This window comes from Ahaetulla prasina, chromosome 4 (assembly GCF_028640845.1).
Source record: "Ahaetulla prasina isolate Xishuangbanna chromosome 4, ASM2864084v1, whole genome shotgun sequence".
Taxonomy (NCBI): Eukaryota; Metazoa; Chordata; class Lepidosauria; order Squamata; family Colubridae; genus Ahaetulla; species Ahaetulla prasina.
In genome coordinates, this window is record NC_080542.1 from 74,710,200 (window position 1) to 74,737,588 (window position 27,389).

The 27,389-nt window shown below is 38.0% G+C and overlaps 1 protein-coding gene across 1 annotated transcript in view; it reads left to right on the forward strand.

The window, feature by feature from the left end:
• Window positions 1-208: 208 nt before the first annotated feature.
• Window positions 209-27,389, forward strand: part of PDE1C (phosphodiesterase 1C) — a 424,232-nt gene continuing 397,051 nt past the window's right edge. Inside the window, exon 1 of the mRNA XM_058181457.1 lies at window positions 209-293. Coding sequence (XP_058037440.1) covers window positions 209-293 — 85 coding nt within the window. The remainder of the gene's footprint in view (window positions 294-27,389) is intronic.

The window sequence follows — 27,389 nt, forward strand, 5'->3', positions numbered from 1 at the left end:
TCGTCTCTCTCCCTCACTCTCTTTTGGCTTCAGTGCTGTCCATTAGGAGGTGGTGTGAAGTCACTAGTGAGGCTTGCCAACAGGAGCGATTCAAAGGCAGCAAATTGCTGGCTCAGAAAAGCTCATATCCCACAAAGGGAAATTGTTGCTGTTACAAGTGGAAGGGGCTGCTGCTGCTGCTGCTTGAGAGTTTGCCGGCAATTTCATCATGACAGAACCCAGCAACCAAAAAGAAGGATTTAAAAAATGCAGGAGTGCCACTTTCAGCATTGATGGCTACAGCTTTACCATTGGTGAGCACTTTGGTGGTAGGATGTGTATTTTAGCAATCCTTTGGGTTCTCAAATCAGAAACTGAGATTCAGGGAGGGGTGTGTATGTTGGAGTTGCCTGCCTTTTGATCAGGGTAGCTGTCCTGGAACTTTTGCTTTGTTTACCCGCCTTTGATGCTTTGTTTCTTTTCTTTCATGGAGGAAATGTACCTTTCTGAAATCCCACAGAGTTTCTTTTTTGGCAGGGCTTCACTTTTGTTACCTTATTTCAGGAAAGCCTGTGTTTTTTAGGATGACATGTTTCAAACTTCTCTGTTGTTTTTCTGTCCAACAAACTCAGCAAAGCAGAAGCCTTCAGTATGCCCCAAAGTTGTTTGCTTCTCTTTCTGGAAAGTTCACAAAGCACCTAAGCACACAATCTTTTCCAATTTCACATTTTGAACCAAACCCTTTCTGAAATTGCCCCTAGAATGTGTGAAGAAATTAAAAAGAAAAAAGGAAGGTAAGGGAAGACTTGCTGCAAACAATATCACTTATTTGAAGGTTGATGCTCAGGTCTGTTTGGAAAATATATCTCTGATCACGCTCCAAGATATGGAGGATGTTTTTTTAAAAATATTTTTTATTTTATTTTATACAAAAATTCCAATTTCAATTCAACACTGTTGTCTGGATACAAATCATTTTAGGAAATAATAATCAAAGTGTTCACAACAATATTCCTTGCATTAATATCAATTATATTATTATTATTATTATTATTATTATTATTATTATTATTATTATTATTATTATTATTATTATTATTAATTATTATTATTAATTATTATTATTAATTAATAATAATCTTTATTAATTAAACATGAAACTCAATCAACTGAACATTCAAAAAGGCATCACAAATACCATTGACTGGTGCTGATGGTTGATACGGGTTGCTGCCAGTGACCTAGGTATCAACCAAGTACCTTCTTAAGATATATGTTCCAAGTAGCACAGTTTTTTGCAGTTCTGCTGGTGTTATTGAAGGAAGCTGCAATTTGTTGGTGTATCTTATAAAATTCTTGGACATGGTACCAAGTGCCCCGATGACAATGGGTATCATTGCTACATGTTTCATCCATAGCTGGGTAGTTTCAATGGCCAGGTCGCGATATTTTGTGATTTTTTCCAGTTCTTTTTCTTCGACTCTGGCATCTCCTGGTACTGTGATGTCAATAAATTGTACGTTTTGGTTTTCCACAACTGTGATATCTGGTATGTTGTGTTCCAAGTGATGATCCGTCTGTATTCGAAAGTCCCACAAGATCTTCATCTTCTCATTTTATATAACTTTTTCCACTTTATGTCCCCATGACTTTTTGGACTTTTTGGACTTTTTGGATACAGGCAAGTTGTATTTTTTTCATAATGACCAGTGGATTAATTTAGCAACTCGGTCGTGTCTAAGTTTGTGCGATTTTGCTGCATTCACATATTAAATGTGAAACATTTATTATTATTATTATTATTATTATTATTATTATTATTATTATTATTATTATTATTATTATTATTATTATTATTATTATTATTTTATTTACACAAAATGACAGTATACACAGCAAATGAGATAACTATGCTGGATTTCGTATCACAGATCACTAGTTGAACACTTCTCAAGCGTTTAGGACTGCATGATGTATCGGCGAATTATGCAAGCAGATCTCAGTAAGGTGGCCTTCTGCAGCTGACCAATGGTGATCTTGTCAGTGCCAATTACTTTTAAGTGCTTTCCTAGGTCTTTAGGCACAGCTCCCAGTGTGCCAAGTACCACTGGAACCACCTGCACTGGTTTATGCCAGAGTCTCTGCAATTCAATTCTCAAATCTTGATATCTGGTGACTTTTTCAAGTTGTTTCTCATCAATTCTGCTGTCACCAGTATAGCAATGTCGACTATCCACACTTCTTTCTTTTCCCCAATCGTGATATCCAGGGTATTGTGTTCCAAAACTTTATCAGTCTGTATTCGGAAATCCCACAGTAGTTTTTCATGCTCATTTTCAATCTCTTTTTCAGGCTTATGATCTCACCAGTTCTTTGCTACAGGTAGATGGTAGTTGTGACACAAGTTCTGGTGGACCATCTGAGTGACTGTGTTGTGACGTTGTTTGTAGTTGGTCTGAGCTGTTGTAAGACAATAGCTCAGTATGTGATCAATGGTTTCATCTGCTTCTTTGCAGAGTCTGCATTTGGGATCATCAGCAGATTTTTCTATTCTGGGTTTGATTACATTTGTTCTAATGGCTTGTTCTTGGGCCGCAAGAATTAGGCCTTCTGTTTCTTTCTTCAATGTTCTTTTGGTCAGCCATAACCAGGTCTTTTCCTTATCTACTTTTCCTTGGATCTTTTCAAGGAACTGTCCATGAAGTGCTTTGTTATACCAGCTGTCTGCTCGAGCTTGAATCACTGTTTTCCTATATTGATACTTGGTTTGCCATACTTTTAGCAGCTTCCTATTGTTGACCTCCATCAAAGCTGGTTCAACACTGTCTTTCACATAATCTGCCAGAGCATGTTTCTCTTCTTCGACTGTCTGCTTCACTTACAAAAGTCCTCTGCCGCCTACCTTTCTGGGCAAATATAGCCTGTCAATGTCACATCCTCATCTGTTGGGATCTCTTCACTTTTTCATTTTTGTACAAACACTATTCTCACTGCGGTTAATACATGTAAAATCAAATATACATTCCCTTTGTTATACTTCTCTGGTAAAATGCCTAACAAATGTCTCTGGTTTCAAATCTATATGTTGTTTTATCATTTTTTCCAGCCATGTATGTATTTTTGTCCAATTTTTTTTTTGCTTTTTGACATGTCCACCACATATGATAGTATGAACGAGGTGTCTGATGACATTTCCAACATTTTGCAAATGGGTAAATCAGTGCCTCCATTGTGGAGAGCTAGACTGATATTTTCAAATAAAGTTGTTCTTTAAGTTTCTCCTATACTAATAATAATGCATTCCTAACATAGTGTCTTTGAAAATAACTATGTATTTTGTTTCTTTCATACCATAAAAAATCATTCAACCTAATTCAAAATCAAGTCCCTCCAAGATCAATAATCTTTTGTTCCTCAAGCCAATCCATTCTTTTACCCAAGTAAGTATCGAAGCCTGGTAGTACAATTCCCAATTTGGTAGCCCAAAACCATCTCTATTTTTAGAATCTAACAACATTTCAAACTTATCCTTCCTTTTTTCCCTTGCCAAATATATTTTAATATTGTTTTATTTAATTCTTCAAAATATTTTTTCCAGTTTTATTGGTATTGTTTGAAATAAATATAGTAATCTTGGACAGATATTCATTTTATAGTGGCACTGTTCCCATCAATGATAATTGTAGATTTTTCCACTTCTCCAAATCCATTTTAATTTGTTGTGCCAATTTATAATAATTATTGTCTTTAATCATTACACACTTTGCTGTTAATTGAATTCCTAAATATTTAACTTTCTTGACTATCAGTATGCCTACTTTCCTCATTAGTTCTTTTTTTCTGTATGTCTGTAACATTTTTAACTAGTATTTTGGTTTTTTCTTTATTTATTTTCAGTCTCCCAACTTCACCATATTCTTCATTTCCCTAATTAATTTAAGTCCATTTGCTTGTGGGTCTTCCAAGATAAAAAGGAGATAGTGGACATCCTTGTCTTGTACCTTTTTTTAATATTAAAATTCTCTGTCATATCTCCATCTTTGCCATTTGTTTATTGTATATTGCCTTTATCATGTTAATAAATCTCTCACCAAAGTCCATAAATTTTAGTTGTGACAGCATAAATTGCCAATTCATGTTATCAAATGCTTTCTGTGCATCTAAGAAGATCAAACAATTTGTTTTCCAGGATGTGCTTCATAATATTCCAACGTATTTAAAATCATTTTATATTGTTTTTAATCTGTCTCTTAGGTAAGAAACCATTTTGGTCTGGATGTATAAATTCATTTAGAAACCTTTTTTGATCTCTCTGTCATTATTGAAGCATATATTTTATAGTCAGCATTCAGTAAAGATATGGGCCTATGGTTTTTTATCTGTGTTAAATCTGAGTCTTCTTTCGGAATCAGAGTAATATTTGCTTCCATCCATGAATTTGGTACCCGTCAGCCTTGATTGCTATCGGCTGCCATAGTAAAGGGGAGGGGGGAAGATCGGCATTTGGGTGGGTAAGTCAGTTGGAGTGAAGACGGCCTGTGTGAACAAAAAGGGAAGGATGCTCTCATGATCTACTGTACAGCTGAATGGAGATGTTAATGCTCAGTCAAGGTCAACTGTCCCAGAATACCCGATGGACAAAAACACCTGAAGATCAGTGGTGGGTTGCTCCCAGTTCACTCCGGTTCAGGAGAACCGGTAGTAAAAATCTGTTGGCATTCAGAGAACTGGTAGTAGTGGCTGGCTGGCCATGCTGCCATGTTCATCACCACCATGTTCTTTGTGCATGTGCATCCCATTGCCTTGCCAGTCCAATGGGATGCGCATGTGCAAAGAACATGGCAGTATTTTTTGGCAGCGTGAGGAGAAAGCGGCTGGCAAAAAAGCCTTTTTGGAGGCTTCCTTTCCAGCAGTAGTGGCTGGCTGGAGGATTCTGAAAACTCGGGTCAGTCTGCCTTCCCGACTCTGGACCAGCCGACCTGGAAGGTAAGCAACCAAAGCAGGTGGTGATGGGGGAAGAAGGCAGGCAAGCAGGCCTGGCCATGGGGACCACTGGGAAGGCAAGCATGTCAGGGCCACCTGGCTAGCTAGCTCCCTTCCCTGTGACCCTGCCATGCTTGCCTGCCTTCTGGCCCGGCCAGTGGGTGGCCCTTTGGGAAGATGGAGCTGCTGTGCTGGAGGTGAGAGGGGCAGCAGCAGTGGCGGAGCTGGGGGAGGGAGGGTGGCTAAATGTCACACACACACACACACACACACACCCCTGACTGCCACTTCTTTTGCTGCCTGTTTCTTGCCATTCTTAAAGTCTATTGCGAAGAGCTGGAAGATGTTTCCTTAGATCTCCCCCAAGTCATTGTTGGAGTGCCAGAGATCTAAGAAAACATCTTCCAGCTCTTAATGATCAACTTTAAGAATGGTGAGAAGTGGCAGTGGAGGCGATGGGGCTTATGTGGGTGTGTGTTTACTTCCTGTAAACTGCAGATTACAGGAAGCCAGCAGACTGTTGGCTTACTTGCTCGCCTGGCAGAGCACAGACTGGCAGCTCGAGGTGGTCTCTCAGCCTATGTGTGCAGGGAAAAACCTTGCAAAGTAAAAAAACAAACAAACTCCGGAGTGCGAGATGTTAATTGCCTCGCACTCACAAGAACTTTTTTTTTACTTTGCAAAGTTTTTTCCTGCACACAATTGCTGAGACGACCCAGAGGTGCCACTCTCTGGTAAAATGTGTGTCTTGCAGTGGGGTGCAATTTAAGGTGGCAGGTGGGACAGGGGATGAGGGGGAGCTTGGCAAGCTTTGCAGCTGTGTGGCTAGAAAGGTTGCCGGGCCGACTACTCTCTTCCTACTGGCCAGCATTGCATGCAGTCGCCGTGCTGGGACTGATAGGAGCAGCGGCAGCCATCTCCTGTCTTTCTCCAGCTAAGGGGGGGAAGGAGGGGGACTTCACAAACAGAAGAGATTTCTCTCTTTTGGCACCAGAGCCAAAGCTAAAAGAAACTGGCGGGGAGAAAAAGAGGGAGGGTAGGAAGAGGGCAAGGGCAATTTTTTCATTGTTTTAACATCCTTCCCAGCTATTGCTTTCTCTGCTCAGCATTTTTTTTTTTAGGTTAGTCCCCTTCTTCCCTGGAGAGAGAAGAGCGGGGGCGAGGAGAGAAAAAGAAGGTGGCACAGGATGGGGGTGGGTGGGAATGGTGGTCATCTTAATCATGGCTGGTTGCTGCTTCCTTGGGTCCTCTCAACTTTTCAGTCCAAAAAAACAGGCTAAAAAATTGCCCTCCTCTTGTTTTGCAGCCATTTTCTGTCCTTGCCTCCTTTCCATTTTTATTTGGTTTTCCCTCCCACTCTGAAAGGAGTTTCAAGCAAAAGGAAGTGGGGGGGGGAAGGGGGGAAGAAGGATCTGGGAGTGGGAAGAATGAGAACTAGACCAGGTGTGTGTGTGTGTTTGTGTGTGTGAGAGAGAGAGAGAGAAGAAAGAAAGAGACAAAGAATGAGGAAGTGTGTGTGTGTGTGTGTGTGTGTGAGAGAGAGAGAGAGAGAGAGAGAGAAAGAAGAAAGAAAGAGACAAAGAAAGAGAAAGAAAAAAGAAAAAAAGAGGAAGTGTATGTGTGTGAAAGAGAGAAGAGAGAGAGAGACAAAGAAAGAGAGGAAGGGAGAAAGAGACAAGAAAGGAAGAAAAAGAAAGAGGAAGGGAGATAGAGAGATGAGAAAGAGACAGAGTGTAGGAAGTTAGCACCCACCCCCCTCCTAGAAGAATGAAATATGTTAGAAAATATTAAAAAGGCAGAATATATTTCCCTGGGTGAGAAATGGAGAAACATGTTTTAAGGACAAAGCAGCTCCCTGCAGCTTCCTGCCATTCCCCCCACCTTTGTCAGTGGGCCATCATCTGCAACACAATAGCCGGGATAGCTCAGGCTGGTGAAGAAGCCTGTTATTAGAACACAGAGCCTGCAATTACTGCAGGTTCAAGCCCGGCCCAAGGTTGACTCAGCCTTCCATCCTTTATAAGGTAGGTAAAATGAGGACCCAGATTGTTGGGGGGGCAATAAGTTGACTTTGTAAAAAAATATACAAATAGAATAAGACTATTGCCTTATACACTGTAAGCCGCCCTGAGTCTTCGGAGAAGGGCGGGATATAAATGTAAACAAAAAAACCCCAACAACAATAGGACCCATCTAGCAACAGAAACTCACCACATGACACCTGGGGAGATTACATCAGCCAGCAAGGCTAGCTAAGACCCCCACCCCCTGGGAGTCTGACAACCAATCAGGATACACTTCCTGTGCCCCAGAAAGTTCAAAGCTCAGAAAAAGCATAAAGCCAGGGAGTGCACAGGATCTCATCCCTTTTTTGTTCAGGAACTCAAGCCATGTGATCCTGACCACCATTAAACCATCTTTCCAAGCAGTCTCCATGTTTCCAGCGTTTTTCCCCCCACTTGGAACTGAACCCAGATGGATATTCCTTCCAACACAGAGAAAGAGAAAGAAAAAGAAAGAGGAAGGAAGGGAGAGAGAAAGAGACGCAGAGAGGAAACTCTGTGCTATTATTTTTAATTGTTCCATTATTTATCATGTGTTAACATTTTACACTGTCCCTACACCTAGAGTGATTTTACTGCCTTTCTTTTGCCCAGGGCTATCACATATTTTTCAGGGATTTACATGCATTCAATGTCTATAGTCCAGAGCATAAATATGTGTGTGTTTATTTTGTACATCACGTTGTATAAATCCATCTTAATATGCTATTCCTGGTATGTGATGTTTTGTATACATACAGAGAAAGAAGCACTCTTGTGATCTTTGATTTTTAGGCTTGCTGTCAAACATCAGCCATAATACTAATGACTGTTTTAAACAATATGCAGATTGTATTACACAAATGGCTATTTTATATGTGAAATTATGACTGAACTATTTCTGCACCTATACTGGTTCTCCTTAGTTTTAGATTGCTTCTCTCTTTGTTCAGTTTCCATTGCTTGCTTCTTGCTTTGCCTTCTGGTACTTTGGAAAATACATTGCCCCCCCCTTCTTCTCTGGCAGCCCCTTAAAAGCCTGTTGCCTATCATACTTGGGCAAAGCATGTGACCCATTTCCTCCTTTCAGTAGTCCATGAAAGTACATCTATAGTATGTAGATAATAAAGCTGAAAAAAAGTGAACATTTTTAGAGAACTATAGATATGTTGAGTCTGGGTGTGAGAAGAAATGGCTGGGAGGGGAGGGGCCAGAGGCACCCCTTGACGTGGGTGACATTGAGTTGGCCATGCCCACCCAATCACATGACCATCAAGCCACACCCACTGTCACATGACCATCAAGCCACGCCCACAGAACCAGTAGTAAAAAATTTTAGAACCCACCCCTGCTGAAGATGTGCCCCACATGACATCATATGGGATGGGGATTGAATATTCAGCCTGGGTCCTTGGGTGGAGGGATTTGGGGAAACTTTCAATATGTAACTTTTGCACTTTTTAGTTCAGATCTTTCTTTCCTTTCATTGCTATCATTTCAAACTCAGTAAAAGTACCTCTTCTCTACAAACATGGAGTTGGGGGTTTTCTTTCTTGGATTCTGAATGAAGGCACGCCTAACAATACCTCTGCATCAATCAATACTTCATTATAGACTTCCAACATTGATGGCTCTAGAGTGTCTTGTAAACATTTATAAAATTTTATTTTAATTTAATTTTATTTATTTGTCACAACAGTATATATAAGCATAAGCATGAAATAACTATACGATATATAAGCATATATATAAGCATAAGTATGTAATAACTATATTAATTGGCTATAATGAAAGGAAACAATGGGACAGGAACGGTAGGCACACTTGTGCTCTTATGCACGCCCCTTAAAGACCTCTTAGGAATGGGTTAGGGTCAATAGTAGATAGTTTTTGGTTAAAGCTTTGGGGATTTTGGGAAGAGACCACAGAGTCTGGTAGTGTATTCCAGGCATTCTGCCAATTCTGCCGGTAGCCCATCTGTTCCTGGTGTTTTATTGTTGTTTTGTCTCTTAATCTCTTCTGACAATTCCATCATTGATATTCATTCATTTAACATAGATTTCACTGTTTCTGGTACTTTAGGCAGTTCCTCTTTTTCCAAAAATTCTTTAATTTTCTCTTTTGAAACTTTCTTTTTTTCATATAACTTTTCATAATAATCTTGATTTATTTTTTTATCCTTATTTTGGTAATATAAAGTTGCTTTCTCATCTACCAGCCTATGTATCAATTTCTTCTCTTTCTCTGTTTTCAATTTATATGCCAACCATCTTCCCAGTTTATTCGTATTTTCAAAAAAAATATCTGTTTATCATTTCTGATTTTTTGTGCCAATTCTTCTTTATCTAGTAAATTCATTTTGTTTTATTAGGTCCATTTGATTTTTTAAGATCTTCTTGTTTGTTTTTTTCTGTAATTCTAATTCCAATCTCTTGTGTTCTGCTAATGTCTTTTGATTTTGATTTTTTTTCTCTCCTCCCTCCCCTGTATATGTTATAGCTAGTCCCCAAATATATGCCTTAGTCTTGTCCCATACATTTTGTAATGAGGTTTCTTCTTTTCCATTCTCTTTGAAGAAAGTCAATTTCTTTTTCTATACTTTGTATAAATCCCTTGTCTTTTAGTATTGATTGATTCAATGTCCTTTTCTCTTTTGCTCTTTCCACCTAACTCCAATTGGATTATGATCTGCCCAAGTGCTTGCTTCTATTTCTTGCATATTTGACTTTAAATGTGGTGACATCCATATCATATCTATTTGTGACCAAGACATATATCAATTTGGATAAAATGAGTATTGATTTCTTTTAGGATTTATTTCTCTCCAAATATTTTGAATACCTATTTCTTCCACCATTTTAAAAAAGTGTTTTTCTAGCTTTTTTTTTTACTTTTGGAAGTGTTTTTCTAGCTTTTTTTTTACTTTTTTTACTACTTTTATAGTCCAATTCTGCATCTACAATTGCACTGAAATCTCCTACTACACAAATATTTTCATATTCTAATTCAGTAATTTTCTTATGCACTTTTTCATTAAAAATTCCTTGTTTACAATTTGGTGCATATATTTGCATAAACAAATATCAAAAGGATTTGTTTATAGTTCATTGTTACCCCCACCATCAATATTCTCCCCTTTTCATCTGCATAAATTTGTCTTGCATTTATTGTTTCTTTAATACCTATATAGAACCACACCTCTTTTCTTTTGTTGTGCTAATGAGGAGTATAGTTTCCCAATTTGGGGATATTCCAATAATTTATTGTTTTGTTTTTTGATATGGATCTCTTGAAGACAAATACGATCTAATTTTAACTTTCCTAATTTGTTTGAAGTCCTTTTTCTTTTCATAGGAGACTTCAGTCCATTTATATTAATCGACAGTAGTTTTATTTCATCTTCCATAGTTTTATTTGTAGATAGGTCTTATTGTTCTGGTTGCTCTTATTTTTCTCTGTTCTTTTGTCTTTTCACCTTCTCATTCTTCTCTTGTTTTTAATTCTGTTTCATCTTCTTTTTGTTGTATGTTTCTGTTGTGGTCCGCCAGCAGCTATCAGTGGAGTTGGACAGTGAGGAGGCTGGGGAGGACCATGGGTCAGTCCTGGTCTCTGGGGAAGGCCCAGACAAGGGCTCTGCATCAGAGGCAGAGATGGGGCCAGGGCCAGCTGGGAGCGATGCATGGACTCCAGAGGCTCCAAAGGTGGACAGCAGAGAGGCAGAGGAACAGGAGGAGTCTGTTCCTAGTGCATGCATGTGAAGAGCTGCCAGAAGACAAGAGCAGCTAAAGCAAAAAGGACAACTTGGGAATAAAGCCAGGAGATGATTGGCCCCTCCCACAAGGCTTAAAAGAGCAGCTATGGCTCTTGGGCTCTTTGTAGGAAAGCAACATTGCTACATTTGTTTCTAGCTGTCGTCTCTTGTTTCTGAAGTTCGTGGGGCTTTGCCCAGAAAAGCCTTTGGCAGGGTGCCAAAGAGGACAAAGGCTGAAGGACTTTTTCTGAAGGATTTGTTTTGGAATTAATTTGGACTAAGCTGAGAATGAAATAATTCTCAGCTGTTCTAATAAAATACGTTGGTTTAGGGCTGATTGTATCTGGTAATAACTACTTGGGCCAAGGTCACAACATTTCTTCCTCCTGAAGCTTCTTCTTATTTCTTGTTATCTATGTCCTCTCTCTTTCTTTTTTCCTCATATGATCTAAATTGCTCATCATAAAATTGCTTGGCTTTCTCTATAGTATCCAATCTATGCCTTTGATCCATCCAGGTCACAAGGATTCCCTCAGTTATCAGCCATCTGAAATTTACTTCATGCTTAATTAATTGTCTTATCAGAATTGGTATTGTTTTCTTGTGTCTCTTACTTTTCTAGGGACTTGTTTCAGAACTATTATTTCTCTTCCTTTATATTTCAGTGGGTTATCTCTTGCTCTTTGAAGTATCTCTGTTCTTAGTACCTTCTTGGTAAATCTCACATGTATCTCTCTAGGTTGTTTATTTCTTGATGCATATCTTGTGTATATTCTAAATATTTCATCCATCCCAGCAAGCATCTCTTGCTTGTCTCCCTCCATAGCTTCCGCCAACAATTCCACCATTATCTCTACAAGGTTTCCCCCTTTACCCCCTCAATATTTTGGAATCTCAAGAAGTATTCAACTTTATTCATCTCCAACATGAATAATGTTCTCTCAATATTTTTGTCTGCCTGTTAAGTCTATCATGTCAGCTACCCCAGTACCTGGATGAAACTGTCTATCTAGACCCGTTCCAGTCCGGCTTTCGGCCCGGATACAGTACGGAGACGGCTTTGGTCGCGTTGGTGGATGATCTCTGGAGGGCCAGGGATAAGGGTTATTCCTCTGCCCTGGTCCTATTAGACCTCTCAGCGGCTTTTGATACCATCGACCATGGTATCCTGCTGCGCCAGTTGGAGGGGTTGGGAGTGGGAGGCACTGTTTATCGGTGGTTCTCCTCCTACCTCTCTGACCGGACGCAGACGGTGTTGACAGGAGGGCAGAGATCGACTCCAAGGTGCCTCATGTGTGGGGTGCTGCAGGGATCGATTCTCTCACCCCTCCTGTTCAACATCTATATGAAGCCGCTGGGTGAGATCATCAGTGGTTTTGGGGTGAGATACCAACTGTACGCTGATGATACGCAGCTGTACTTTTCCACCCCAGACCACCCCAGCGAAGTTATCGAAGTACAGTCCCGGTGTTTGGAAGCCGTACGGGTCTGGATGAGGAGGAACAGGCTCAAACTTAATCCCTCCAAGATGGAGTGGCTGTGGATGCCGGCACCCCGGTACAGTCAGCTGCAGATGCGGCTATCTGTTGGGGGCGAGTTGTTGGCACCGATGGAGAGGGTGCGCAACTTGGGCGTGCTTCTGTATGGGCGGTTGTCTTTTGAAGAACATTTGACGACCATCTCCAGGAGAGCTTTCTATCAGGTTCGCCTGATCCACCAGTTGCGTCCCTTCCTGGACCGGGATGCCCTATGCATGGTCACTCATGCTCTCGTTACCTCTCGCTTGGACTACTGCAATGCTCTCTACATGGGGCTCCCCTTGAAGAGCACTCGGAGACTCCAGCTAGTCCAGAATGCGGCTGCGCGGGTTATTGAGGGAGCGGTTCGGAGCTCCCATGTAACACCTATCCTGCGCAAACTGCACTGGCTACCTGTTGTCTTCCGGGTGCGCTTCAAGGTATTGGTTACCACCTTCAAAGCACTCCATGGCTTAGGACCGGGATACTTACAGGACCGTCTACTGCCGTCTTCTACCTCCCAGCGACTGGTGCATTCCCACAGAGAGGGACTCCTTAGGGTGCCGTCAGCCAAACAATGTTGGCTGGTGGCCCCCAGGGGGAGGGCCTTATCTCTGGGGGCTCCTACCCTGTGGAACGAGCTTCCCCCTGGACTTCGACAATTACCTGACCTTAGGACCTTTCGCCGCGAACTTAAAACCTATTTATTTCGCATGGCTAGACTGGCTTGACTGTTAAAATTTTAATTTAATTTAATGAGTTTTAAATTTCTGTAATTTTATAGGGTGTAATTTGTATTTTAAATTTCTTTGGCCAATTGAATAAGTTTTTTAAGGGTTGTTCTTAATATTGTATGTGTTTGTGTTTGTATTTTATTTGGTTGTTCACCGCCCTGAGTCCTTCGGGAGAAATTAAATTATTATTATTATTATTATTATTATTATTATTATTATTATTATTATCATCATCATCATCATCATCATCATCATCATCATCATCATCATCATCATCATCCATCTCTTCCATTTTCTTCTGTTTGTTCTGATTTCTCTTCTATTTCCTGCATAATTTGTTAATTTTTAATTATTGTTTGTTGGATGTTCTCTATTTTATCATCCATTTTTTTCCATTTTATCATCCATTTTTTCCATTTCTTCCTTCATGTCTTCAAAATGTTTGGTTGTGGCTTCTTGAAATGTTTGGAGCATTAATTTCAATTCTGCTTGCATTGTATTCATCATGTTCATTTTTTCCTGCTGCAAAATGCTATCCAAAGACCTTTGACTTCCTGGACTAGATGCAGCTGCTGATGCTGCTGATGAGGGCAATTGTGTATTTTTTCCCCCTACTTTGCTAAAATTTGAAGTACTAGTCATTTCACATAGTCTTGAGATCGTCAAAAAAATTAAAAAGAATAACCAGCAATACCACAAATAATATTCTAATATTTCCTCAATTCCCCACCAATTTCCACTTAGAGTATTTTCACAAATCAAGCCACCACCAAAATCTCCAAAAAGTTATAAACCTGGTGTTATGTAATCCAAAAGAGAGAGGGGGAAAAAAAGAAAGAAATAAAGTTCCTTGTTAATCTTCAGGTTCTTCAAACCCTAATCCTTTCTTCTCTTGATAGATTGGATAAATTTATAATCCACTTAGGCCCACCAAGTCCCAAAGTTCAACCACTCAGGTTCATAAGTCACCCAAAAGAAAAAAAAGTTCAAACAGGAAGGAAAAAAGAAAGTTATTTCGTATTTCCCAGCTTTTATTTATCTGTTTAGTTTTCATCTAAGTGCAAAGAGCTACACTGTTTTAAAAGTTAGCATTTCACTCTGTGTCTTTGCTGTCTGATATAAACAATTTGCTAGAGCAGGTGTTATTGTAACAAACAAGCTTATCTTTAATACACAGTCAAGATAATACTTTCATTACTTTAGCTTCTTTGCAGTTTTCTCTAGTAGATGTCACTGTTGCTCTATTTCTCTCCTTTCTCTTTTGTTAGTTTAAATTGTATCATCTGCTCCAAAACTTTTTAAAAGTCTCACAGGTCCAAATTTCATATACCAAAACGTTTTCAACTTAATCTATCCTGTATTTAAAAGTCTGACTTCCTAGCTTTTAAACTTCTCTCTTTTTAAAAAAAAACTCTTTTCTCTATTTCCAGTTCTATAAATAGCTCACAAGTTTGCTCAGCGCTATTCTTGGGGTTAGAAAACAAATAATCCCACATCCTCTTCTAGTCCCACTTTCTCCCAGATTTATTTTAAGGGGGTAAATTTCTCACCCAGTTGGAAAAATCTCACCCAGATCAATTATACTGGTCCTCAGATTCTATACTTGCTGAATTGGTTGGCTGTCACAGCTCCAGGCAGGCACACTATGGCTGTCTTTTTCTTTCTGCCAGATTGAGAGCTTCCTTCACATCAAACAAGGAGTATGCAGTCTCCTTGTGATCAGCGGGGTGTCCTCTCTGTCTTTATCACCCCTCCAGGGTCATTTGGATCCCTCAGAATCTCCTGGCAGATCGAATTCGGCGTGATCTCATAGAGTCCCTTGGAGATGCATTGTATGGCTGCGATGTCATCCCCACCTCCCTGACATGGAGGATGGTTGTGGAGGTAGATCATACAGTTTTTTAGAGAGATGCTCAAGGGCACTCTTATCTTTATGATGATTTCTGTGTCTTTTAGGGGCCAGGGAAGAAGTTCAAGAGTTGAGCCTGGTGTCCAGTATTATCCCTGTAATCTAAAGTCATCAAACCTAAGAATAGTTTACCCTGTTTTATTGATTATTTTGATAAAATAGGGGAAAAGAGGGAAAAATGCTCAAACAGCAGTTGGCACTTTCCCCTCTTTGTTCTTTTTTCTTATTATCAAGTTCACTGAGTGCAAAAGTTAGACTCCCAGGGTAAATGAAGCAGTCTGTTCTTTGGAAACTGAGCATCTGACTGAACCCTACTGTGGTAACCTTTGCATACTTAACAAAACATGTTCTCCAGATGATTTAATTTTAATCTGTAAACTGAGTGAATAAATTGCAAGGAAAACATGATCAGTGAGGTTTTCTTCTATATATTAGTACCAGTCATCTGATTAAGTTATATTCATTTTTTGTTATTTTGGATTGAAGCTGATGTAACTATGTCAGGCATGTCATTATGAATTGATAGTTTAAAGATTTTGATTGTGTCAGTGTCAAACCCAGGTTCGGCTCGACACATGACGCTACAGGGATCTGGATCATGGGAGCAGCCCCTAATCAAAGATCCAAAGGGATGAATTATCAAGGACTTGTTCGAGGGATCTGCGTTTGGGAAGAATGGGAAGGAGATCATCACACTGGTGGCCGGGATAGAGGGAGATGAGGGCTGGGCATCATGAAGAGCTGCTTTAGTTCTGGGAATTGGCAGATGACGTGGCAGCTGAGACTGTCAGACGAGGAGGGAGAGAGTGGCCGGGCGTCCAATCAATGGTTCAGCCATGGGGCAGGGCATGAGCAGCATGGGATGTTTAAAAGGGGCTGAGAGGCAGAAGCTCTCAGTGCTGATTTTATACAGAAAGACCTCGATTATTACCGAGACCCAGTTTGTAGCAGACCCAATAAACGGAGTCACAGGTGGAAAAGAAAAGCAAGTTGGCTTGTTTCTTCTCATGGTGTCTGACCATGGCTGAGCTAGCCAAGAGTCAGAGAAGAACTTTGTCCTGGTCATCTGTCTAACACAGGCGTCACCAACCTTTTGGACATCAGGGACCACTAAATTCATAATTTTAAATCCCGTGGACCACTAATATGATTTTTTAAAAAAGATAAATAATATTTAGTGCAATATAAAAATGCAAATAATTTTTCTGTGGACCACCAAAATTTTCTCATGGACCACCAGTGGTCCATGGACCACTGGTTGGTGACCACTGGTCTAACACATAGTATATAAGAAATGTTTGTAAAGAGCCACTTGAAAATCAGAATATGTAGCACTAAAAATGTAGAATTACCTTCTGTGGTCTTATGTCAGGATTTAGGGTAAGCAGGAATTGTGAGCATTCATATTTATTTATAAAAAGATTCAGCTGAGAGAGATGGTAGCATAAAAGTTTAATAATAAAAAATATGTACTTGTATCCTGCCTTTTGTCCAGATAACAGAGGCAAATTACATAGGACTCCTTCATCTAGTTTTAGTCCTAGAATTCTAACTTTTGATAATTTCTGCAGTCAGAAAATAAATTGCCCAGTGAATTTCAGCTGAAGATTTATCTAAATTTGGATTTCTATAGTGGTCTCTCAGTAACCCAGGGAATACTCTCCATTAGTGAAATAGACTAACAGATGCTGTGGAGAGAAATAATACATACGTAGCAAGTCAAAAAGCAGCTGAATGCCATGCAGGTCAGAGTGATGGACTAAGCGGATTCCACCTGACAGGTATTCTGCTAATGAAATTTCGGTGAGGACAAAAGTGAAGCCTGTGATCAAGAGATATATCAGTCAGTAATAAGTAAATTGCTATATGTATCACAGTGGTCCAGACCAGACATAGCTTGTGCAGTAAGCATCTTGAATTGCTTTACTGCTTCACCAATGCAATTGCATTGGATTCTATTGCTTCTGTGATTATATTGATTCTGTGCTTCTGGATTCTGAATTCCTGGATTCTGGATTCTGAATTCTGGTTCTGGCTTCTGCTGCATGGGTATTGTATACATACATATACTTTATATTACTATATATAAGGAAGTTTCTTTTATAAATAAATCCTACAGAATTCTTTACTTGTGTGCTGGTTGGATTGCTGCAAACTCTAGCAGCCTAGCTTGGTTAGGACTGATTTGGAGATGGTTCTGGTCAAATCAGGATCAAAGCCAAAGTTTATATAAAAGATATAAAACCCACATAATCATCTTGGATAATCTTTAAATGGATGGTATTTTCCTTCTTCTTCTTTTTTTAAACAGAGCAACATCTGCAGGTATAGTAGATTTTTTAATCTAGTGAAATTCACCAAATTTTAGAAAAAGAATAGCATTTTTAATATCAAGCTACTTTAGAGGAAGTGTCTGTAACTTCTTTGAGTTTTTAAAATAGGATAGTTGCTGTTTGTAGACATGTTAGATTTGAAAAACATCACAAAATTTCATTAATATAAAATGCAATAACCAGACTATTAACTGGTATACATTAGTGAGACTGTAATATCACCCCCATTCTGAAATATTTACTTTAGATTCTATTGTAATGTTCATTTATTAATATGTCTAAGCTCATAACTGCCAATCAAGAGACTTAAACAGAGGCTTGAGTAAAATAGCATTTAATTCTGATCAGATTCAAATGGTTAGTCGTTCCAAACACATAATGCACATACATGAAAGGAAGGATCTACGAATTCATGAGAGAAAGCAATATCCTCTTATACCCAAAAAGTCATAAATCCTCAACTCTGGCATCTGCGTATTCTGGAATCTGGTTTGTGTATCTCCCATAGTAAAAGTCAGTGAATGTAATCTAACTTTATGCAGTGTTGTCTTTTCCCCCTTTTGTCTTCTTAATTACCACTTGATTTCCTGGAGGATGACATACACGTTCTCAGCCAGAGTGGGGTGGGATGGGGTGGGGAGAGATCAAATGATGGACTCTGACAATTGCCAGAGATGACAGTGGGATGAGGTTTCAATAACAATTCAGGAATTTAGTCAGTGTGACCTCAATAACCATCCATGATGGCATATATATGTTCTAACCACAAAAGGGCACAATATATATGTCGGTGTTATACAAACAAGAGACCAATCAGGTATACAAGACATCAAATATCATTACCAAGTTTTCTACTAATCCTAATTCTAGTATTTCAGTATATGTGCTCCCTTCACTCCTCCCTTTTTATTAAATATGATGGTATGCATGCCATCATGGTGAATAACCTTATTCTATTCAGCATATAAATGGGAGCGTTCCTATGAGCATACATTCCAGCTTCTGCCCTGGTGGTCAGCCTTATACCTGAACTCTGGAGGCCAGCAATCTTTCTCTGGTCTACTTCCTCATAAACAGGTACACAGAGTGGGCAGTAGATATAAAAAAGAAATTGCTTTATTCCAGCGGCTAGGCAATTGCACATAGACAAAATTTCCAATATAAGCCATCTGGAGCATGCCAATTACCACATCTGTCCATAACCTATTCTAATCTAGTTATTTTCAAATAGGTTACTAGGTTGTGTTGGTTCATAATTGCTGGTAATGTATGATTTTTCACCATCATCTGCTCCTCCCATTTATCCTATGCATAAGAAAATTTCAAATGTTGAACCATTGCATTCTTATATCTTCAAAATTTTCAGGGAGTATGATATCAATATCTCCTAAGTCTAATGATTAGGTTTCTATAGGAGCAATCCCTTGCATATTTCAACAATCACAGTGTTGCAGTTCACAAGTACAACAATAATAACAACAGCATTCAGTAACATAATCTGTAGAGTGCAAGGTTGCACAGCTGCTTTTGGATCTTCAGATGGAGTAAAAGAGCCCACCAATCAGGTCAGAAAGGCAAAACTTGCTTCTCCTGCAAAGAGAAAAATCCCAAACAAAATATATGCATATCAACACGACCACATTTTTGAAAATGTTCATTCTCAGTTGGTCTCCAGTAATCAATTGGCACATGTGGAGTTCTTTCATGGGGCAAGTTTCTCTTCCACCTGACAGAAATCTAAGGTGTTCAGGACTTGCTGTGACAGTTACTTAAATACAATCCTTACATAAAACAAGAAAGAAAACCTTACAATGAATTTCCACCCTTCTCCCATCTGGGGGCTGAAAAAAGAGAGTCTTTTGATCATTACATGTCCAATCATTACATGTCCATTTCTTTATTGGGAAGTTCTGCTCCACTTTGGTGTTGTGGTGACTTCCAGTGGAGGCTGGCTCAAATGGATGTAATGTCTCTTTTGGGGAAAGCATCTTGTCCCATGTATTCAGCTTCCACAGATTTGAGTCATCTACAGGATTAAAAGACATGAGAAAGGGTCCCCTCCTCCTCCCTTTCTGGGTGAGAAAAGGCATTGTTGGAGGATTAGGGAGGGGGCCAAAGGAGAATAGATAGCTTGCAGATAGAACTTGAAAAGAAACAACAACACATCAGCATTAAACAGATAAACTGGTACAATATATTCCCATATGAGAAAAGGTAGCTGGATACACATGCTTCAGGAAGGAGATGAACAGGTAAAATCATTTAAACAAGAGTACAGAGAAGAAAGAAAGTTGAACTCTGTTCTTCACCCTGTCTAGGTAGCTGGTCCATCCTGGACGGAAAGTCATTTTCCTTCTTTCCAGCACTTTTAAAATTCATACTCACACAAAAGTAGGGACAAAGAAGAAATGACACAACTTGGGGAGGTGGTTTACACACAAGTCTCAGTTTTTTAACAAACATACTATGTGGAACATATTATGTGGAAGACAGAGAAAAAGACAAACAATCAACAAAAACCCAACTCCCACCCTTTTTATTCATGTGTAGAAAGACAATCAACAAAAACCCAACTCCCACCCTTTTATTCATGTGTGGAAGTTGTTCACTAACAAATCCACAGTATCAAAAACTTCCAAAAACAAATCACATCATATCTTAGCAAAATCACCATTTGTTCATACTTTTTTTTTATTCAAAAAGTTTTACAGAAAATTTCTCCCCCCTTTCCCCCCCCTCCCCTCCTTCACAACCCCTCCCCCAACTTCCCGGAACGAGCACAAGGTATAGTTAAAAATAAAACAAACATATGCTAAAAAAATTTCGTCCCAACTTAATTATACCCCTACAATCATCAATTCCTAACTTCCCCCAAAAACAATAAAAAATAATACATCATAATCATTCAAAGGCAGTCTGATAACTCTTAGTCTGATATCTACTTTGAATATAGTCAATCCATTTTTTCCATTCCTTTAAGTATCTTTCTTGCGTATTGTCTTTCAAAAAGGCTGATATTTTCGCCATCTCAGCCAAATTGGCAACTTTCAATATCCATTCTTCTATTGTAGGTACTTCTTTTTTCTTCCAGTACTGTCCTATTAATAATCTTGCTGCTGTTATTAGATTTAAAATCAATTTAGTCTCAATTACTGTACAGTCCGTAATAATTCCCAACAGAAAAAATTGCGGCAGGAACTTTATCTTCTTTTTCAAAACATTTTGTAAAATCCACCAAATTTTTATCCAAAAGGCCTTTATATCCTTACAAGTCCACCAAATATGAAAATACGTAGCGTCATCACAATTACATCTCCAACATTTTGCTTGCATATCTGGATACATACATGATAATTTCTTAGGATCTAAATGCCATCTATAAAATTTTATAAAAATTTTCTCTCAAATTCTGTGCCTGCGTAAATTTAACATTTCTAACCCAAATTTTTTCCCAAGTTTCCAATAATATTGGCTCCTGAAAATTTTGTGCCCACTTTATCATACAATCCTTTACCAAGTCCCTTTCAGAGTCTATTTCGAGTAACACATTATACAATCTCTTTATATGCTCCTGAGACTGATTTCTAATTTGCTTTACCAAATTTCGCTCGTTCTGCTCTATATCAATTTTCTGATCTTTCTTCCATCTAGCAGGTAGTTGCTCATATTGAAACCAAGTATAATTTTTCCCTTCTTCTTTTAGTACGTGCAAAGATTTTAATTGCAAATTACCTCTTTCAGTATACAAAAGATCTTTATATGTAATCATTTCCTGATTCTATTCTATATTTATATTCTCTATTGTATGTCTAGGACTTGCCCACATAGGAACCTTATAATTTAGTTTATAAGAGTATTTTTTCCAAACACTCAGAAGAGCAGTTCTTAACACATGATTTTTAAAGGCCTTATCCACTTTTTTGTCATAAATTAAATATGCATGCCATCCATATAGCAAGTCATAACCTTTTATATTCAAAATTCTTTCCTCAGTTAAATTAAACCAATCACTTATTGCAGAGAGAGCAGCTGCTTCATAGTATAATTTAAAACTGGGCATTTTTAAACCTCCCCTTTCCCGAAAATCTTGAATTATTTTCATTTTAACCCTAGCTTTTTTACCTTCCCATATAAATTTGTTAATTCCCATCTACCATTCCTCAAGATTTTTATCTTTTTTAATTATTGGTATCATCTGAAAGAGGAATAAAAATCTAGGTAAAACATTTATTTTAATAGCAGCTATTCTCCCCAGCAAAGATAATTGCAATTTTTTCCAAACAATCAGTTCCTTCTGAACTTTTTGCCATAAAACCTCATAGTTATTCTTATACAATTTCACATTTGACGATGTAATATAGACCCCTAAATACCTTCTTTACTATTTCAAATCCTGTTATTTCCTCTAGTTTTGCTTTCTGTTGTCTGGCCATATTTTTTATTATCACTTTTGTCTTTTTCTGATTTACCTTAAACCCTGAAACCTTCCAATATCGATCAATTATTTCCAACAAAGATATACTAGAATTTATAGGGTTTGTTAAAGTAATCACCAGGTCATCTGCAAAAGCTCTCAGCTTAAATTCATGTTGTCTAACTTTAATTGAGCCGTGGTAGCTCAGGCTGTAAAGAAGCCTGTTATTAAAACACAGCAGCCTGCAATTACTGCAGGTTCAAGCCCGGCCCAAGGTTGACTCAGCCTTCCATCCTTTATAAGGTAGGTAAAATGAGGACCCAGATTGTTGGGGGGGCAATAAGTCAACTTTGTAAATATACAAATAGAATGAGACTATTGCCTTATACACTGTAAGCCGCCCTGAGTCTTCGGAGAAGGGCGGGATATAAATGTAAATTAAAAAAAAAAAATTCCTCTAGCTCCTTTACTTCTCGTATTTTATCCAATAATGGTTCTAAAGTTAAAATAAACAATAATGGTGATAAAGGACATCCCTGTCTTGTTCCTTTCACAATCTTAAAAGGTTCTGTTAAGCTACCATTAATTATAATCTGTGCTGTTTGCTCTCCATAAATTGTCCTAATTATTCTTGTAAAACCATCTCCAAATTGCATCTTTTCTATTAATTTTAAATAAAAAATCCCAATGCAATCGATCAAAAGCTTTCTCTGCATCAAGAAAAATAAATGCTGCTGGAATAAAATTTTTCTTTTCTAAATACTCCAGTAAATTAACAATCTGCCTAACATTATTCCTCATCTGTCTCCCTTTTATAAATCCAGATTGATCATTATGAATTCTTTGCTGCAAAATCAACATTAATCTGTTAGCTATTATTTTAACAAAAATCTTATAATCATTATTTAAAAGTGAGATTGGCCTATAATTCCCAGGTTTAGAACAATCCTGTTCCTCTTTTGATATCAATGAAATAAAAGAGAATTCCCCCTCCTAATTGTATCTGATTAAATAATTCCTTAAGTGGGCCTAACATTTCATCCTGTAAATTCCTATAATAACTAACTGTAAGCCCATCCGTACCAGGAGTTTTCCCCATTTTTAATTGTTTAATTACCAAAATAATTTCTTCAGAGGTTATAGGCTGGTTCAGTTCATCCTTTTGTTCTAAAGTTAAATTTTTAACCTTATATTCCTTCAAATAATTATCAATATCCCTGTTCAATATATTATCTTTAAGATATAAATTTGTGTAATATTCTAAAAAAGCTTTTTTAATTTTATCCTGTTGATATCTCTCTTTGCCTTTATATTCTATTTTTTCTATAGTATGTTCTTTTTGTTTTTTCCTTAAGGTGTATGCTAACCATCTACCAGGTCTATTTGCATTACAAAAAGTATTATGTTTGGCATATTGTATATTTGTTGCCACCTGATCAGCCATTATCATATTAAATTGACTCTGTAATAACTTTATCGTATCTTTAAGTTTTTGATTATGCGGCTTATGTATTAATAATTGTTGTTTCTTATAAATTTCATCTTCTAGATATCTACGCTGTCTTTGTTGCTTATTTCTCTGTCTATTATTAATATATATTAATACACCTCTCATAAAGGCTTTACTGGCGTCCCAAACCATTTCTATCGATGTTTCCTTATTCAAATTATAATCAAAAAATTCTTTCATCTGCTTTTTACATTGATTTACATTATCCTGATATCTAAACAAATTTTCATTTAATCTCCATGTTCTTCTACCTTCTTTTTCATACTGCAATTCCATCCAAACAGGACTATGATCAGACAAACATCTTGGAAATATCTTAGTTTTCTTCACCCTAAAAAGCAAATCATTAGAAATTAAAATAAAATCAATACGTGAGAAGGATTGATGCCTATCAGAGAAAAAAGTATAGTCTCTTTCCTCCAAATTTCGCAGTCTCCATACATCTCTCAACTCAAAATCTTCTATCATATCAAAAAAGGATTTAGGCAGCTTTGCATGTGCAGGTATCTTCTTAGAAAGAATTCTCTTGTCCTTTCATGTATCTATTACTCCATCCCAATCTCCCAATATAATACACGATTTATAATCCCATAGAATCAACTTATCATACAACATTCTATAAAATTTTTCTTGTTGCTGATTGGGTGCATATATACCAAACAAAAGGGTCTTTTTTGTTTCTATTGTAAGTTCAATAGCAATATATCTTCTGTGAATATCTGCCTCTATTAACTTGGCTGGTATATCTTTTCTCAAATAAACCGCTATGCCATGTTTTTTGTCCAAAGCTGAGGCAACAAAATGTTTACCTAACTTTGAGTTTATTAAGTACTTTTGATCTGATAGTTTAATATGCGTTTCTTGTAAGCAAATCACATCATTTCTAAATTGTTTCAAATAATGAAATATTTTTCTTCTCATTTTATGGCAAATATTTTATTTGCCATTACTGGCCTGCTGAAGCTTTTGAGCGATCAGCTGAAGATCGTCCTCCTGTATCTTTGGCCGTGCTCCTCCCATCGCTTCTGTAGCAGAATCCTGAACTTTACTTTGAGTTTGTTGCTCTTTTTCTTTATGCTTAAGGGCTCCCCTCATCAGTCTTTGTTCTTGTGGTTGTTCCTCAGATGATAACATCGCTGGGATCACCTCAGCTTCCACACCCATTTGAGTCTCTTGAATTCTTTTTTCTATTAATTCTATTTCGAGTTTCAGCACAGTAGAAAGAAAATCTTTGGCCTTAAGCACTGTATCAATACGATATCTCCTTCCTTGATAATACACTGTCAAACCAACTGGAACCTCCCATCTAAATTGAATCTGGTATTTCTTAAGTTCTTGTGTAAAAAATGTAAAGTCCTTTCTATCCCTTAACATCTTGGGAGGAATCTCTTTCAAAACCTTCAGCTCCTGTTCTATTTTCAAATTTTTCTGAAATGCAACTTGCAAAATTTGATTTCTCACTGTTCTTTTCAAAAAATAAACCACAATGTCTCTAGGAAGTTTCTTCTGCTTGGCAATCCAGGAATTAATTCTATAAATTTTGTCAATTTGATAAGCAATCTCTTGTGGATCAAGTTCAATAAGTTCAGCCAGAGCTTCTGATAATTTTTTTTTAGATCTTCCCCTTTCTCCTCATGCAAGCCCCTAATTCTCAGAGCTCCTTCCATCATTCTATACTGCATCACCACCACTTGATCTTCATTTTTATCCAATTTGATTTGCATTCCCCCCATTCTATTTTCTATTTGCTGATTTGACTGAGCTATTTCTTGCACCTTCTCCTCCACCACCTCCAGTCTTTTTGCCAAATCTTGGAAAGCCATCAAAATATCTTCTCTAATTTTTTAATTATTCTCTTTTATTTCTTCTCTTATTTTCTCATTATTGTCCATCAACTCCTTAAACCTTTCTTCAAACACTTTCCCTTGCTCTTTAATCAAATCTTCCAAAGCTGGTTCAAAACCCCTTCTACCCCCAGTCTTTGGTGGTTTAGTAGCCATTTCAGTTTTTAAAATTCACAAAATATAAGTCTAGAAACTTCTCTTTCCCCCTGTAAGTATAAGAGAGCTCACTTCATTACAATCCACACGTAACGTTTCTTAGCTTCTTAGTTACACAGCCTGTTTACAATTCCATCTTCACTTTCACTTCCTTTCAGGCGCCATCTTAAACAGACAGTTAAAACAAAGAAAAAAAAGTTTCTTTTTAAAAGGGTAGAAGTCAGGAAATCAAAAATACTTGTAATCCAATAGTTGTTCACTCGTGCTTATTCCATCTGCTTATAGAAATCCACAAAGAAAAGACAATTAGCAGTGATGGACACTTTCTTCTTTTTCTGCTTTTGCAGGAGCGCACTGAAGATCGGAGCTTGGCAGGATTATTTATGGGACTCGACCCTCAGGGCTCTGCTTAAGAAAAAACAAAACCCCTGGGGAGATCTACCACTCCCCCGCAGCTCTTATCTCTCCCTTTCATCCAGGGAGGGAAATTAAAGCCGGCTTTTTCCTGGCTTTTACGATGTTCAGTATGGAGCGCCTTAATTAGGCACTAGCGAAGAAGGTGGCGCCAACGGAAGTCCATACTTTTCTAACTCCCAACTCCTAACATTAAACCTTTATTTCAGCTTAATTAGTGCCTCAAGCTTCAAATACAAAGCTTGACTTAACAAATTAAATCCTTCATAGCACCAGTATGTGATCACCCTTCTAAGTTTCTTTCCACATCTTGTAATTGTCTAACTTATCTCTGAAATAGTTCTTAAAACAGGGCACATCTTGTGCTACTAAAAAATAAAAATAAACAATACAAACAGCAAATAAGGGGCGCCTTGAGTCTGATTTAAAAAAAAAATGCATTTTGTAAGCTTTTGGGTGAGTCTTTTTATGTGGAAAACCTGAGTGCATTTTTAAAAAAAAAACAGATTTCTGCTAAAAAAAAAAAAGCACCCATACATAAGAAGATAGCCATTTGTCTGAGATGCTGTAGGGTTTCCTGCCTGGGCAGGGGGTTGGACTAGAAGACCTCCAAGGGTACCTTCCAACTCTTATTATGTATGTTAACAGCTTCAAAAATACAAAGCTAAATGACACATTTTGAGTCAACTCTGTGCTTTGAAAACATTTATACATGTATAGGTTTAATCAGGCAATTTAAACCTCATAAATTTCCAGAAAAAAGAAAAAATTAAAAATCAAAATCAAAATTGTATTCAGGGTGGAAAAGAAAATATATCTGCATAGCTTTTATGCAGATGAAGAAATACCAAATCAGTGAAAAGCAATGCTGTATAACAATTAAAATTAAAATCAAAATCAAAATTGTATTCCTGGAGGAAAAGAAAATATATCTGCATAGCTTTTATGCAGAGGAAGAAATACCAAATCAGTGAAAAGCAATGCTGTAAGAAGCCTATTTGCCCCTCCCTTCTCAGACAGGCTCAGCAGAGAAAAAAAAAGTGGAGGGGGGGTGAATGGTTCTCCTTCTTCGCCCACCCCCTCCCCTGGCTCAACAGGGAGTGATGGGGGGGTAGTTAAGATGAGCCAGCGAGGACAGAGAGAAAAAAAAATTCCAAAAGTCCATCCTGAGGAGAGGGAAATGGCTGTTTTCCAGCCTCCCTTTCTCTCACCCCTCCCAACCTGGCTCAACAGAGAGCGAGGGGGTGTGTGGAGGTTAGGATGAGTCAGTGAGGGTTAGGGTTAGGAAAAAAATTCCAAAAGTAACTCATTGCAGTCAAGCTGCTTGTTCCATTTCTCTCATGCATACAGATACACACACACACACACAAGTTGCAATCGGGCAGCGTGCAGAGACAATTTCTCACACATGCACACATTTCTTGCAAATCCAAAAGACAACACAGAAATCTCATACCTTCTCAATGAGTTTCTCTAACACTGCAATCAGGCTGCTTGCACATACACACATTCCATGCAAATCAAGCATTACAATTATCTCAGGGAGCTTTCTTACAAGCTCCACTCTCTCAACAATTCTTATGCAGGTCTGGAAATGATTGCACACATACATACACACGCACACACCCCATCAAACAACATTTACAGACCTGGGGAAGTTGTCTCTTTAAATCCTTCCCCCTCAAGTGGGAAAACTCAGAGAGCAGTTTCTAGCTGACCAAATCATGGAGGCTGAAGTCAAATTCCCTGATTCACTGGCCATTATTTTGGGAGATCTAAACAAAGTTACTGATTGGACCATTT